Genomic DNA, 16,616 nt, shown 5'->3' on the forward strand with positions numbered 1-16,616 from the left:
CCAACTTTTGAGTTGTTTGCTTAAAGTCGGCGTGTGGAGTTCCACAGATTGGCATCTTCAACTTCCAGAGAAGACAACTTGTCAATTTAGCGGCAGAAAATCTGCAGAAATATCTTTCAACATCAGCATATCTCTCACCATCACATATTCTGAAAACTCGCGGTTATCTCTGAATCTTCCTGTGCATGCAGATTAAAACGTGATAACTAGTTTCAGATTACCGCGAAAAGGTCACGGATGTGTTGTGGGTGCAAAAGAAGCGGTTTAGGTTTCGTGCTCTCAGATCAACAGTTGGTTGCGGGGATAAAACTGTCTTGGCAATGTTATTGTGTCAGTGTGCCTCACCGTTGCCTGGCAGGCTGGGGGGGAGCTGCTCGGGCGCCGGTGATTGACATGTGATTCTGTTCTCCATGACAACCGCAGGCTGAGCAGCCAAACTCCCAAAAGCGCAAGATAGAGACTCATCTTTTGACAGGACCGGCAACTGAAGGACTGTGAAAGAGACCTTGAAAGCAAAGAAGGAAAACATTCGACACAATTAATGGCCAGTTTAGGAATGCCGGGCCAAGGTTGGTCTTGTGAATACTAATCGGAGATGTCGTTGATACTTTTGTTTAGTTGTTTTTTGGGTTTGCTTGTTAAGACCAAAGTCTTCCTGTGTATATAGAAGGCTTGTGTTTGTGCTTGTGTAAAGAACAAACTGACATCTGCTGTGGCCGCCGATCTGTGCTGTAATAAACCCAGCTGTCTAGATTCCTCTCCGGTTATAAGCATGGTCTTCAACAAGTGACCACAACCATGTTAAAAACAAGCACAGTTCACTGATTGAAACATGAAGTTAGGTTTTTTGTTATCGATTCGTATGCTTACATGTTTCACCACAATGAAAACATCCAATTCAACTGAAGCGTGTTGCATAGTAAGACTAGACACATGCAAACCTATAATGTAACCGCAGCCTCATATCACACGACCACAGACTCCACAGACATTCATTAAATGATGCATACTGCACACATACAGTCCTGCTCACCATTATTGGCACCCTTGGTAAATATGTACAAATAAATCTGCATTGTTTCTCCTTTTGATCTTTTATTTAAAAATATACAATATTCCAACATTTCATTAAAGTAAAACAATTTGAAGTAGGGGGAATATCACATTGAGATTTTTTTTTTCTCTAATACACCGTGGCCACAATTATTGGTACCCCTAGAAATTCTTATGAGTAAAATACCTCCCAAGTATATTCCCATTAATATTTACATTTTCTTAGCACACCAAGGTGACTGGAAACATGACATTGTCCAGTTATGACTTCTTGTTGCACAGGAGAATAAATATTAGTAACACAAAGCCCAAACCCCCTTAATCATTTATCACAATGGATAAAACCAAAGAATATAGTTCTGGTGTGCAATATAGTTCTGTTGAGCTACACAAAATACAAAATGGCTTTAAGGAAATAGTTAAAACAATAAACAATGTCATTTCCAACATCAGGGCAATGATCAAGAAGTTTTAATGGACTGGAGATGTTGAAAATCAGCTTGAAACAGGATGTGTGTCTATATTGTCTCAATGCACAACTAGGAGAAGAATTTGAGTGGCCAAAGACTCTTCAAAGAGCACAGATGGAAAATTGCAGTAATCAGTTGAATTTTGGGGTCAGAAAGCATTTAATAAAAATAAAGGAAAACTGCACCTCCATCACCACAAGTTGTTTGGGACACTGTTCAAGAAACACATCTTCTGCTCTTATGCAAAAATAAACTGCACCATATTAATCTGCCATACTGGAACTTCAACCAGGACTGGGGTCTATGGCCATATGGAATGAAAAAGAGTTTTTTTTTGGCAGCAATAACACAAGATAGGTTTGGTGCACACAGGGATAAAAGAATGCCCCATGTCCACAGTTAAATATGTCACCAGATCTTCATTGTTGTGAACCTATTTTTATACCAGAGGTTCTGGACATTTTGTTCAGATACATGTCATCATGTTTTATATCAAATACCAACAAGTAAAAAAATCAAAACCTGACTTGCTCTGCTAGAAATATTATAATGGGTCGTGGTTAGATCGTCCATCAGCACATTGGTTCAAAATAAACATCAACATCAATAAAAAATGGGTCACTGAACACAAAATCAAGATCCTGCCATAGCCATCCCAGTTCCCTGACCCGAACCCTATAGAAAATGAGTGATATGAACTGAAGAAGAGGGAGACCAACATTTGAAGGATCTGGAGAAATTCTTTATGGAGGAATGGACTCAGATGACTCTCAATGTAATCTCAAACCTCATCAGACTGAAAAGAAAACACTCAGAGCTGATTTTCTTATAAATTAAGGTTGCGGGGTGAATTAAATACAACGTGCCAATAATTGTGGCCAACATATATTTCTCAATGTGATATTCCCCCCTCTTCAAATTGTTTTCCTTCAATGAAATGTTGGAATTTTGTAGATTTTTTAAATAAAAGATTAAAAGGAGAAAAAATGCAGATTTATTTTTACAGCCTTCTTTGCTCATATTTACCAAGGGTGCCAAATAATGGTGAGCAGGACTGTACACTCAAAGATTCTTCTGGCTTTAACTAGTCCACCTAAAACGAAGTGTTCACAAGACACTATTGAAAATGAAAATAACAGCCAAGAAAAATCTATCTGAAAGTTCAATATACAGTTATTTTGGCAGAATGATATATCGCTGCGGGCGGAGCTATCAAGCATCTTGACAACAATGAGTTCGAGACAAACATTCGGAATAAGACTCAAGTGAGCCGTTCTTGCAAAAGAGACTGTGATGTAGACATGTATGACTTTATGCTGATCTGAGATCAGTGTATGCACCTCTGTTTGCTCTTCTCTGCTTTGGATGGCAGGTGTGATGTTCTCTATGGACACACACTGACGCTCGTGGCCGTAGCTCCAGATCCAGTGGTGTGGTTGAGCGTGTCGCGAACAGTCCATCTTCCGTGTGCACCTGACACACACATACACACACACACACAATAAGATTAGAGTCTGCTGAAGGTTACCGGGCATATGAAAGCTCAATTTAATGAACTGCAGAGGCCTCCCAGATTTTAAGATTTCTTTTATCAAAGCTTCACGGGTCAGTGTCAGGGCAGCCAGTGTTAAAGTGGAACGAAAACCGTTTTCTCACCTTCATATTTTATTATATCCATGCTTCTACATACAGCAAAAGTGAATCGGGATTTAAACGATTTAGACCACTTAGCCCTCGTTTTCTTTTATTGTATGAAAAACAGACTAAAATTTCTCCTTTTGCATTTCACAAAAAAAAAGTTGTGGGTTTAGAAACACACGAAAGAAGTTAATCAATTTTCATTTTTAGTTCAACTAAAGCCATATTCGCAAGGGGTTAGTGTTACCTGGGGACCTCTAGTCATTTGTAATAATTGCGGAAGTTGTCGGTGACCCGCGCAAATCGGCCATGTCTGTAATTCGTCAAATAAAATTCCCCGCAAATGACCTACCATATTCTGACCAACACAGAGGTCCTGTGATAATATTAGTCCCGTGCGAATTGGCATCTCTGTGATTTGGTGGGCTCGTATAACCTTTTTCAAGGTTTTATATACCATTCACGATTAATGGAGGCTTGTTGAAGTGTTTTGATAGTTTTTTGGTGGCTAGGTCATATCCATACCTGCCAACACTGCCGTGGGTCTCAAATGCTTACAGGTACGGTCATATCGTTATACGCCATACAACTATACACAAACTATAAGAAAAGCCTAGCCATCATATCTGGGAAATAAGTCCGTAAATTTGAGTAAAATCACCAGCTTCACTTATCCCGTGCAAAATACAGATGAAATACAGATGTGGGGAGGTCATTTCTAAATCACACGAGGTCCCCAAAGAATACTAATCCCATGCGAATAGGGCTAGGATAGGAACTAGAATAACCCCGCAAAAGATAAACTGACAAATATTCACGAATGATCTATGGGAATACACAAAAAAACAATTGTTTATGCAAAACTAGGGGTGCAGTCTCATGGGAGACAAGTGTTGAAAAGGTGAAACGGTAAAGGTGTGTTCGATTACCTGCCCTCCAGCAAACACCAGCCGCAGTAGGGATCTCTGTTCGACAGACAGGTGTGGCAGTCCAAATGCTTCTCGCACTGCGCAACATGGAGCTTTGTAACCTGAAATGCACAAATATCACAGGCCCTGAGCACTTTTCTGGCTTTGCAAACTGATAAACGCAAGCGAAAGCAACTTTTGCACAAGCGTGCAGTGTGCCGAAACCCTCCGATTCTGATTGGCCATCAAAACGATTCCACTGGCAATTATTCACCGTATAAAGCAGACGGCTCAACTATAAGCTTTCATCTGCAGAGCAACTGTCATTCAAGCCATGTTTGTCAAAGTAAACGTGTAATCCTCTGAGAGATCGTGAGTAGCGCCGTTTGTTTCGCTTGCTGGCGGTTGAAAGGAAACGATTTGTCTCTCGTACCTTTTTGTCAGTCAGCACGTAGACGTTCTGTTTGGTGGAGTCCAAGAGTAGGTCAGCGTTAATGGCGCTCTCGGTATCCACCTCCACAGTGGCGTATTTGGTCCCGGTACCGTTTGCATGGAGGAACACCTGCAACGAAAACGCACACATTGGGTAAATGGACGTGGACCTGGCACACAGAGAGAGGACAGATAATTGTCTAAATTGTTCCATTTTAGAGACAATGTGGATTTCAAATATTTTATAAAAGTATATTTTAACAAAATTTTACTTGGTGGCTAGGGTGTTGCTATGGAATTGCTAGGAAACATTGCTAAGTGTTTTTTGGCGTATTTTGTTGGCTTGGTACATTTACATTTTCATGCTAAACATTTGACAAAAATGTGTGCTCCCTGGGAATCAAACCTGGGCTGTCATGATTATAAAATTTGGCTGACAATTAATTGTCAAATAATTCATTGCAATTGTGATGATGGTGATGAAGTCGTGAGCAGCAAAACTAAAACCGAGATAAGAGAACACCATCATCTGCCATTAGATGCATTGAAGTTAGAACTACTTTAATCGAAATGATCAAAAATACAAAGTGATTCAACAAACTTCAACAAGCAGACAAGCCTTGATCAATGCCTTTACTATATAAAACCATTTTGTGTCTCTTCTGCAGATTTGTATTGAATCCGCTCACTGTTATTCAACAACATACTGCTGTATCAATGTCTTTCAGCTGTTTCTTTATCATCTAATACCTAAATATGCCTAAAAATTTAATCCATTTGGTTTAATCCTTAATTAAATCCTTTGTTAAATAATTTTGCTGATAAGACTCAGACGATGAAATTAGAAATGCTATTTGAATGTAACAGTAAGTGATTGTGAAAGTAGAGGTGTTTCAGAAACGGATCCCCTTTCGTCTTTAAAAAGTGTGCAGTAACTGCGGTCAGACGATTATTTATTAATTGTCACAGGCTTAAAGGTCCAGTGTGTAATATTGATAACATATATCTTGGGGTGGATCTATTGAAAGTAGATCATTGTCTCTGACAGTAGATCCACTGACTATGTGTTCAGAGGTGTATAAAGACCTTACATAATGAAGCTTTATGTGGCACCGTCATGCTTCAAAAGGGAGGGGTGGAGTGAGCCGTTGGTTGCAATTCATAACCTCACCTCTAGATGCCGCTAAAATGTAATCTCTTTGCATTGCTTTCCTGTAGCTTAGTGGTTAGAGCATGGCGTTAGCAACACCAAGGTCATGGGTTCGATCCCAGGGATTGCACATACTTGGAAACAAATGTCAGGGCTCTAGACTGCGACCAAAATGCTCGCAAATGCGATTGTATTTTATAATGTGCGAGGAAAAATTTCACAGGGTCGCATTGGTGCGAATGCGTAAAATGAAATTTTGCACCGCCAAAGATTTATTTAACATTTAATGTGATTTATGAGTGGTGAATGACACGCTTGTGATAATTGCAGGAAAGAGCGAGCAGAGAGCTTGTGCACTCCCTCTGTCTCTAAACTAAAGTGTGTGTTTCGCTTCATTCGGTGTTGCGCAGACCGAATGGCATAAAAGCACTATGAGTGCTCCATATGCTTTTAAAACGCTCTCATGGAACATTGATGTCATATTCCGATCGTTCTCCGCAGCGATTAATGAAGTCGAACACATCGGTCTCTTAACTGTCTCTCTCCCTCACACGTTAATCAAATGCAAGGTCAGAAGTCAGAATCAATGTTTCACGTGGCGCAATTTGAGAATATTTTACCTGAATGACAGCTGGGTGTGAATGTGCTCAAATTAAAACATGTTGCCTTTTCTTCCCTGACAAGTGTTCCGCACATGCAGCCGACATAAAGGAAAAATCCTATCCAATGAAGTGTTTTCCTTGTTAACGTCTATCTTTTGCGATGACCTAACAGCTGTAAATAACACACAGCGCGTCAATGTCCGCTAATGTCCGATTCGCGACGTAACTACTCATTTGAACAGATTAATTTTGTTGAAACAACACATATGTCAAACACTGAACTCACGAGATTCACTGTCTAAACCCATCAAATCAGTCACTCAAAACACCTCAGAAAGTTTATTTATGACAATGTGTAGTGATAAAGTACATATATATAATGATTTAGTTCTGAATTACTTTTGAGTTTTGAGCTAGCTAATTTAATATAATGTGGTAAAAATAAAGAAGGCCAGTGGCACAAATACAGCTTTTTGCAAAGAGGGCAATAAAGGAGGATTGTGAACAGTTTATATTTGTGTCAGATCATTTCATAGCAAATATATCACTTGAATATAAAACTGTATAAAATAACAAATACAAAGTTTCTTCGCATTTATTTTGGATTTACTGGGCTCGCAAGTGTTAAAGCGCAAAAATGAAGCGTTCTATATCCAACTATTTTAAAAGACAGAGTGACAAAATAACAGAACGATTCATCAACTGAGGTCATTATGCAAGGTCATTATGATGGGTGCGACCAAATTGTAAGTTGGTGCGACCAACTGAGAAAGGGAAAAATGAGTCCAGAGCCCTGAATGTATAGTGTATTGTATAATGCAATGTAAGTCGCTTTGGATAAAAGTGTCTGCCAAATGCATAAATGTAAAATGCTAACACAATGATCTACCATTTGAGCTACAGTAACAGGTGATGCTATATAGGTTAGTCTTAGCATCTACTACAACAACATCTCGTTTCTATATTATTCTGAATATGAAGATTGCATCATTTTTATCTGCTATTTTGTCTAGGTGAAAACCACAAGCCTTGGTTTTGAAAAAAACAATGCATACATTCAGCTACAATTCACTGCCCACAGCGCAAACAGATGCTGGCTTTAAGGTTTCTTAACATCACGAACTCTAACTATGAGCAATAGCCATAATAACACCTTAGCAAACAGCACAAGTGAATGTTTTTACATAGACACACACCCCACGCATTGACCACAGAGCTCAGGTGAGTTGCAGACAGTGCATTTCAGAATCTTGCTGGGAGGAAGTGATATCGTGGGCTGCCTGTGATAAGTTTTGCCCGAGGAAAGTTTCGAGCGCTAAACAAGCAGCTGTTTCAGAGTTTTGTAGTTAATATTTCATGCTGAACTGGAGGGGATTTGGGCAGAAAAACTCCTCCACCCAACCACCCGGCCCGGAGAGCTCCTCATGTGACCAGTCCTACTGGGGCCTGTTCTCCCCACGGCACCTAATATGAGCGATCAGAACAAGTCCTCTCATGCTGATGAGCACACATACACACACTCTCACGTGCACACACATGATCACACCCCCCCCAAGCCAGACTGGACTAACTATGAGCTGTACAAACCCTACTGAACATTCGCTAATTCGCTACTAAACAAACGCCAAAAACTAAGTGATGCAGTCCTGCATGTTTCTTGCAAAAGCGCATTTTTTTATTGTTTATTTATTAAGAATAAAATCTTGAAAGTGTTCTTAAAGGAATGTGCGTGTTCTATACAGAACCAACTTGATCTCACAGAAATTCGTATCTATTTTACGAGGTGGCTAATTCGTATGAATACGTAAGTATAAATAAATACACGTGTCGTACAAAAATGTATAATTATTATACGATAATGAAGCCCCTCCCCTAACCCCACCCCTAAACCACAAGCAAATCGTACTAAAACGTACAAATAAGATCGCACGAATTCATACGAATTAGACAACTTGTAAAAACGTTACAAACCGAGATTGTGATTGTGTTGTGTTTCAAACCATAGACTACTTTTGCAGTATTGTTGTTGCTCTCTATGAAGTTTGACAGACACGATCGCCAGAAATGCAAGCAAAGAATTCGACATTTCACCTTTGGTGTTCCAAGGAAATACAACAACATGAAAGCTTAGGGTTAATATCGAATTTTGGTGTCAACTACTTTTGTAATGCAACACACCTAGCGTGCAAAGAAGAGTTACTAATCATGTATTTTCTTTCACCTCAAATGACTCACCTCTTATTAACAGCACAGAAGCTTAAGACATGCGTGCACCCTCTTGTCCATCTGCCTTAAAATGCAGCCGAACATAATTCAAGCTAAAGTGAGATCACCTCCTCGGATCGCACATGTTTCTAGGTTTGTTACAAACCACTTTAAAAGTCTCAAGTTTAGCGGCCTTGAATCCCATGGCTCGTTGAAACATAATACAAAAGTATCCAAGTGATGACACTACAATGCCTTTTACCAAAAAAAGTTCTCTTCCGAATTTCACATCAAGGCCACAAGATAAAGCTTCAAACTTTGCTGAACTCTGAACAAACCAAAACGTGTTTATTAACATATTCCAATGCTTTAGGGGGCTTTTCTCGTTACCATCGAGATTCTGCTTAATGACAGATTATGAGTGCTGTGTGTGTGTTTCAATTAAATTACCCTTAATGACAGTAAACAGTCTTTAAATGTCAGTTTCCATGCTGATTGTTGCCATTATGCTTTTAGAGATGGATCGTGGGCGTGTGATGCGAAAACACAATTTGCAGGTTTGGCCTCAATGAAGTGCGATTCAAAGCACCTGTTAAATGACCCGAGTCATACCTTGTGCAGCCGTCCACTTTTGTCTCCTAACAACACGATGGTGTGGCCGACCTCAGTCGCCGTGGTGACAGCAGTGATGGGTGGGGTCCAGGAGAAAGCAGGCGCGGTCTCGAGAGCAATGGCGCTGGCGATGGGGCTGGGCGTGTGTTCTCCACCACAGGGGTACTCATTCACAGAATTCTAAATGACCACAGAAACACTGTATTATAAAATAACCATAGACATTTTACACTGGGGGCAGGTTTATTTCAGATATTGAATTGTTCTGTAATCATACTAAAGGAAAAAGAGAAAATAATTGGGGTTGTAATGTTGCAGACCAAAATCGTTCCAGTGGATTTGCATACAAGCATCTGCCAAATGTACAAATGTAAATGAAATGTAAATGATTCTTCCAACGTCTGAACCACATGTGCGTTTACAATGAATGTAAGATCGCTATATTTTGCATTCAGTCGAACGGAATAAAAGTTTAAGAATTAATGAATGTTAAATGTTTTGGAAATAATGAGGTACAAGCACAGTGCAAATCACACAGACAGGCAGCTGCGTGCCCACATGGCTGCAAAACCTTGACCAGTGATGCATTCTAAACAAATAATACCCACAAATACATGTTGAATAATAATCTGAAGTAAAAATACTGGCCAAGTGTTTCCAAAGTATCCACGATCGGTAACGTTTCAATAGAAGCAGAAACATCCTGTCCTCGCTGTGCACGGAAATCAATACCAAAAAAAGACACGCTGCTTTTATAACCGTGTCTGACAAACACAGTCCATCATCTATCTGCGGCTGGCAGTGATTTTTAGATGCACTCTCGCTGGAGCCAGAGGTCTGTGTGTCCTGACCTAATGCTATTCTGGAACTGCAGCTGTCAGTGGACGGACAGACACAATACCACAGCGGATCGGTCAACATGACTGAAGTCAAACACATCTAATGCTTTGGAGATATCAAACGGGCCTTCCGTTCTGCAGTTGCATCATCACGAACATCATTCTGAATCCGAAGGCGCGTATCCTTCACATAGCCCACAATGCATTGCAACAAGCACCAGTGAAAAAAGCATCAAGCAGGCAGAGAACGTCAAAGAAAAGTCAATTATACCATTTAATTTCTATAATAAATTTGAATAAGTATTGATCTTTGTGATTGACTCAATATTTGGTTGCGCTCTACATTTGAAAGCTTTTAAGATTATCACATCATTAGTTTATCAACAAGTGAACAGCAAACTATTGAAATCAGTTGCTAATCTCGATTAAATATTTATGTGGGAAACAAACTTGCAGTTTATGTTGTGCATAACAAATTGCTTACAAATATGGTTGAATGATACTGTATTTGTAGGCAGTTTACTGCTTTTTGGACAGAGATGCATAGCTGTGGTAGCGGCACGGTAACTATGAGGTCACAGGTTCAGTGGGATTCTGTGTGATGATGAGAGCTCAGAGAGGATGTGGGTCAGGGGAACTGAAACCAGCTGCTATGCTAATCTGGATTAACCCCCTCCCAGAGCCTACACACGCACATGCACCATTCCAATACATTCCCAACTTTCTACTAATAATACTACACCCATTCACAAAACAAAGGAGACAAAAATAAAGCATTCCCAATCTCCATTATTACCTCATTCCCTCTTTTTCTTATTCTAACCTTTTGGGATTTGACTCCAAGCAACTCGCACTTGAAACAAACAACTTTTATATTGCCCAAATAACCTTCTTTTCACAGTTAACAAATCACTATCATTATATGCACTTTAATTAAAGAAACTGAAGCCCAAAATATCATCACTATTTCACAAAGCACAGATCTAAAACCTGCGATGCGCAGACATCTGGGTCTATTCTCCAGAGCTACCGCTGCATTTGTTGCGCTGTGTGGATTAGCACTGGCGCAGACATCTGGACGCTTATCTGTGTCAGCACCGGGGCAGCTGCCACTCGTCCGAACTTAGCCCCCGTCACAAAAACCCAGCCGACCCTGATCTGTCGCCAATAAACTGTGCCACCCTGCTGTCTTACACGACCCCGCTAATAGCCCGATGTCTCACGGTTTTGCCGGCTGTATCTTCCTACTTAGAGCTCTTTAGCTACGGATTTAACCCTCATTAAAAGCGCCACACTTGTGCTGCCACTCCCTCCGTTTGCTAGCATCTATTGAGGCCACGCTGAGGTAGGAGGGTACGATTGGCTATGACTGGCAATTAAAGTAAATAGCGAGTGAAGCGATAGCCAAAAGCATTAAAGGCTGCTCTTTGACTGGCTAATAGACATATGCCCGGTTAACCGAAAATATATATCACGTGATTTATGCACAACTTGTGAGTGAAGTACGGTAAAATGCTGCTGCATCCGAAAGCCAGAGGGCGCTCTCGTGCAGAAACTCCAAATATGCACTGCAGAAGAAGACCATAACACACATAGTAGTAGGAAATGCCTAAGGACATGTTTTTATCACCGATCCTCAAGCCTCCTCAGGTATTTTTATGATAATAAAGTATATTTATAATGATCATGTTTGACGGGTGTTGCTTTTTCAAATGCACGTTATAAGCGACTCAAACTCGCACTGCTTTTAGATCGAGCAGCATTTCCTACTGATCCCAGAGCCGTGCTTCACGGACAAGCTACACATCAATAAAATAAACGATACCTTGCATTATCGCAGCCAGCTCGGTTTCAGCAGGATTTGGTGGTAACCGCGGTTAACCGGGCACATGTCTACTGGCTAATACTAGAAATAAGGTGGTATAAAGAGGAATTTCCTCTGGATGGTGGGCAGATTTCGTTCTCTATCTTGAGCAAAATAAGACAACAATGGATCATTTGGCATGGACATCAAAGGAAACAAGCTAATGAATATCAAGCAGTATGAGAAATAATTGTGAACCCAGTCGGTCAGCTTACCTGCGGGAGTTTCAGACAGCTAGAGGACACTTCATACTCGATGTAAGCCTTCTCCTTGTTATTGGAATCCTTGCCCTCCTGTGTGTAACACAAGAGCTGGGCATCGTGCAGGGCTTTATCCAGTTCTTCCACCTTGTAGACACAAAGAGCCGAACTCTCTTTGGGCGTTGGTGTGGATGCTTGCCCCATGGCCATAGCCACAAACAGGGAGGGATTTTCACGGTGCGTGCCAACCGTGGCCGCCTGTGCCAGATTGTATCCTCCGCCGCAAGCAAGCGGCACCTCGACATAAGAGTAGAAATTGGGGTCACCTGCACAAAGTCTTGAAACGTACGTCTTGTACTCTCGTTTGCCCCACACGTCACGGCGAAAAAAAACGAAGTAGACATAATTGTTGTGGTGGAATGATTTCACGAAGTGATTGTTGTACTCCGAGTAGCTACCGACGACCAGCTTACCGAGTTCTTCGTGAGAGAACGCTGGCGCCGAGTGATGGGGGACTGGGGCTAAACGTCTCATTGTGATTGGAGGAATGCCGCCGGGTCCTTTGCTGGTGTATCCCCGGCCAACGAGCATAAGCAGGACACCTTTCTGCTGCACCACCACGCCCACCGTGGACACGCGAGGGTCATTCGCAGCCACATACTGAGTGTCCACGGGGTTGTCGGTCTGGTACAGGATCTGAGAGACGTTCTCGAGGCTCCGCTTCTCGCAGATCCCCTGCAGGACCGTCCCGCACACCATGAGGCTCAGCGGCTGCCCTCCTTCAACCTGCTCTAGCAGTAGAAGTTTGTTGGTGTTGTCCGTGGTTTCTGCTTGGGTGCAATCGACGGGGTCGATGGGGGGGAGACAATCAGGGCTGTCCAGTTTGGGTCCTGTTTTGCCCCAGGAGAGCAGCTGCAAGTCTGCCGACAAGTGATAAAGCACGTTGACCGCCCCCACGTAGATGTGACCCGAGCGGTGGTCGAGTAGAAGGTGATTGAGACGGGAGCCATTGAAGGGGGTGAACGTCGGGGGGTCCTGAAGTTGACCGTGGGCCAGGGGCAATACCAGAGGCCACCACAAGATGGCGAGGAGCAGCAACAGGGGAGCAGCAGCTGGCATGGCACCCCGTCACCTGCTGAACAGAGAGAGAGAGAGATGAGGTCAGTTGGTGAGAAACAAACAGAAAAGCAATTCAGATACGTGAGTTGAGGCAAGGCGGCCAACAACGGGGCTAAAATTTCAATCAGAAATAGATAAGAACGGTTGAAACGCATGAGAAGAGCTATGGAAAACAAGCAGGGAAGATGATAAAACATGGAAAGACAGTAAGGAAGCGGGAAGGAGGCATGAAAAGTTGAGTAACACATGAAAAGGAAGGAAGTCAAAGAGTCAGACGGCAAAGAGCGATACTCGGCGTTAGCGGAAACCAGAGAGAGGATATGATTCAGATGGATGCATAGAGGGAGATAGAGAGAGAACATAAAGACACAGAGAAAGAGAGAGAGCCAGAGAGGGAAAGCGGACGATGGAAGACAAATGTTAGGTTAACAAAAACACCACAGAGAATACCAACTCCCGCACATCTCTATGCGGCACAAAGAGTGCGAGCTTCAAACGCGTTCTTTTGTTCTTCAAAGTCCTGCCACCTTCACACAGTGAAGTGAAGGATGCTTGTGACTAGCAGCTTTGGTCCGGTGCAATAAAAGGCACGTGTCTGAGACCAAGAACCTTGCAAGAGTACTGTCATCTACTTCATAAAGTGAGAATGCCAGCGTGTGAATGATGAACTTAAGGAACGGACTGATGAAACATACGATAGCACAGCTATCATGAATATCTTTACTAGTGTTTGTTAGTCTCAGGCTGTCTGACTTGCTCTTTACTGGTCCAAACGACACGATTTGAGGAATTCTTGAAATTACGAAGGGAATAGAGAGTGCAAAGGGGGAGAGAGAGTGTGCAAAAATATAAGAACGCTGATAAAAAGTAATAGAGCTGTGAAGGAGTTATGTGCTAAATTATGCATGATGCCTGTAGCTGTTGCCTTTCTGGTTTTACTGATGAGCTGAGAAAACAGTAAGTGTTGACTGCTGATTCACAGTCGACGCTTTAATCAACCAATCAAAAGCCACTAGCTGCAGCTGTTACATATCAACCTTTTAACAAAAGAGATGAAAAAAAAACAAAGAAACAATACATCTGATGCCACACCAAAAGAAGAAAATGTGGTACATTTATTCTCTGTTATTCTGGTCCCTAGATATGAGTGTGATTCTTTGAAGCTTTCCACTTCTTTTAACGTTTTATTTTTCGAGAAAGCAACGGCTCACCTGTCCACAAAAAGCCTCAAGAAGATTGAGAAGCGAAACGTACCACAGCATTTGTTCAACACACACTCAATCAATTCCGCCACAATTTGAAGTCAGAACAAGACAAGAATATAACTGAGCAAAGCAATAAAGTCAGAAAATATGGCAATATATCACAGTTTTCAATAACCACACACTAAACATAAAAAATGGCAAAATACATCATATCACGATGGCAATAACGATGTAATACTGCTTCGTCAGTTCCCCGCTGATTTCCGCTCCTAGTAATAGCGATGCTTGAGCGAGGACCAATAAAAAGTCAAGTTCAGATACAGGCTTGACTAACTTCTGCCAATACGCGGAACATGATTTCATTTTCGAAGGAGAAACAGCATCAGAGGACACCGTGTATTGAAGCGAGAAAGTTATAGAGGGGAAAGTGAGAAAGATTCATCTTTAATTCATATCACAGCAGACGCAGAAGTCTTGGGGGCCTCATATATGAGAGATGAAGAGAAGAGCGAAAAAAAATCCAGAGAAGCTGGGAGTCTATCAGTATGCATAACATTTTACCTCGTCTCCACCTTCAAAGGGGCTGCTGGGTGAGAAAAGGACAGTTTGACATGCTGGCAAGATTAGCCACTTCTATTCAATTAAGCTTCGCATAGGAGAGTTCACGCGTCACCTTGTTTATGAGGGTTGAAAGCGGAATGTTGCTCTGTACTCGCTGGCTTACGGACTCATGCTGGCCACGTTCAATAAACATGATCAAAAAGAATGAGCGGGGAGAGGCTATGGGACATTGGTGGATTTTTTTATCTGTTTCGTCAAGGTCTTGCACAACAGGCTCAATGATGCCGACTTGCATCTTGAGTGGAAAAAAACACTTTAATGATGGGTTTTGGATATTCCAGAGTCAGCAAAGAGGCATTTCATGAAAAATGAATTTGTCTTTGATATTTTAATAAAAAAAAGTGAGTTTGATGAAGGCTACTATGTGAACATACTCTGAATTTGTTTCTTTTAATTTAGTGAGTGTATTCAAGGTAACTAAGCTGCAGGGTTCAAATCTCAGGAAACGCACATTCTGGTTAAAAAAGTTTACATCCACTCCTAAAAAAACAAAGATTCTGTTTCTATAGAGTCCAAAAAACTTGCATAAAAGATACTTTGTAATGGAAAAGCTTTATCCGACCTAGCATTGCGGTTGTAAACCCTTTATTTTATCTAAAACCTATCTAAGGTTTTCTAATACTAAAACCTATAAAGGTTATCTAAACCTTTATTTTTTAGACTGGATGCACTTTTCAAAAGTTTCTGCAAAATACATAGATATAAATGTAAAAGGTATGTTAACATAAGTAAGTCTAAGCGAGAGTCACATGGAACTACATGTAGTTTAATGTAAGAAATCTAAATTGCTATTATACGTGGGCTTCGCAGAAGAACTTTGGGTTGTTTCATAACTGTATAAATGACTTTGTTCCGATGAACACAAAGAAAGATATTTGGAAGAATGTTAGCAATTTTCAGTTCTGGGACATCATCCACTACCATAGTAGGACTTTTTTTTGTGTTCTGTTGAACACATGAGATATTTTGAAGAATTTAGGAAAACAACGAGTTCTCGGGCACCTTTGACTACCATTTAATTCTTCCCACTACGGTATACAGTCAATGATTTCTCGGAACTGATAATGACTAACATTCTTCCAAATATCTTTCTTTGTATTCATCGGAAACAAAGTCATTTATACAGGTATGAAATTACATGAGGGTGAGTAAATGATGACAGAATTTTCATTTCTGGCTGAACTATCCCTTTAAGTGTCATTTTCAAATACATAAAACCCTGAGAGCTTCTATCTGCTCACTGATTCAAAAGGAGGGTGTTTACCACCAGATCTGCACCAAGAAAGAAATTAGGATGCCAAACAGAAGCAAAGCCGGTAGCAAACGACTGAAACGCACCCCATGCGCTGCCTTTCCTACACGGATACTCCCAACAGCAGCAGACAGGGTGAGAAGAGAACAGAACAATCGCGTCGGCTGGAGGTCTCTCATACAGTCAAAACAGGCAATTTCACAGCTTGAATTTAGGTCGAGCTTTTGCAGCATCAGCATTCATCTCCATTTTTTTACTTAAATGGTAATAACCGTTTCGGGGCATCATGGGAGAGAGAGAACACACTCTCTATTGAGGGGAGAGAAGCTACTGCCTTTGTGCGAAGAAATGGAAAAAGAGACAAATATATATTGGAGACGAGCGCTTCCTTGCACACACACACAAAGAACTGGAATTTGACAAAAGGGGAGATGCGAATGGAGGCT

The 16,616-nt window shown here is 41.3% G+C and overlaps 1 protein-coding gene across 4 annotated transcripts in view; it reads right to left on the reverse strand.

Annotated features, from left to right (window-relative positions):
- Positions 1-16,616, reverse strand: part of plxnb3 (plexin B3) — a 56,977-nt gene that overhangs the window by 17,728 nt on the left and 22,633 nt on the right. For 2 of the 4 annotated variants that reach the window (XM_057355887.1, XM_057355888.1), the window contains exons 2-7: positions 11,989-13,105; positions 9,071-9,250; positions 4,503-4,631; positions 4,091-4,191; positions 2,864-2,996; positions 346-505 (exon numbers count right to left, since the gene is read on the reverse strand). In XM_057355887.1, the coding sequence (XP_057211870.1) occupies positions 346-505; positions 2,864-2,996; positions 4,091-4,191; positions 4,503-4,631; positions 9,071-9,250; positions 11,989-13,092 (1,807 nt within the window). In that variant the 5' untranslated portion in view covers positions 13,093-13,105. Of the gene's footprint in view, positions 1-345; positions 506-2,863; positions 2,997-4,090; positions 4,192-4,502; positions 4,632-9,070; positions 9,251-11,988; positions 13,109-16,616 lie in introns of all 4 variants that reach the window. The other 2 variants (XM_057355884.1, XM_057355885.1) reach the window with 1 other exon arrangement.

Source organism: Triplophysa rosa, linkage group LG17 (assembly GCF_024868665.1).
Source record: "Triplophysa rosa linkage group LG17, Trosa_1v2, whole genome shotgun sequence".
Lineage (NCBI taxonomy): Eukaryota > Metazoa > Chordata > Actinopteri > Cypriniformes > Nemacheilidae > Triplophysa > Triplophysa rosa.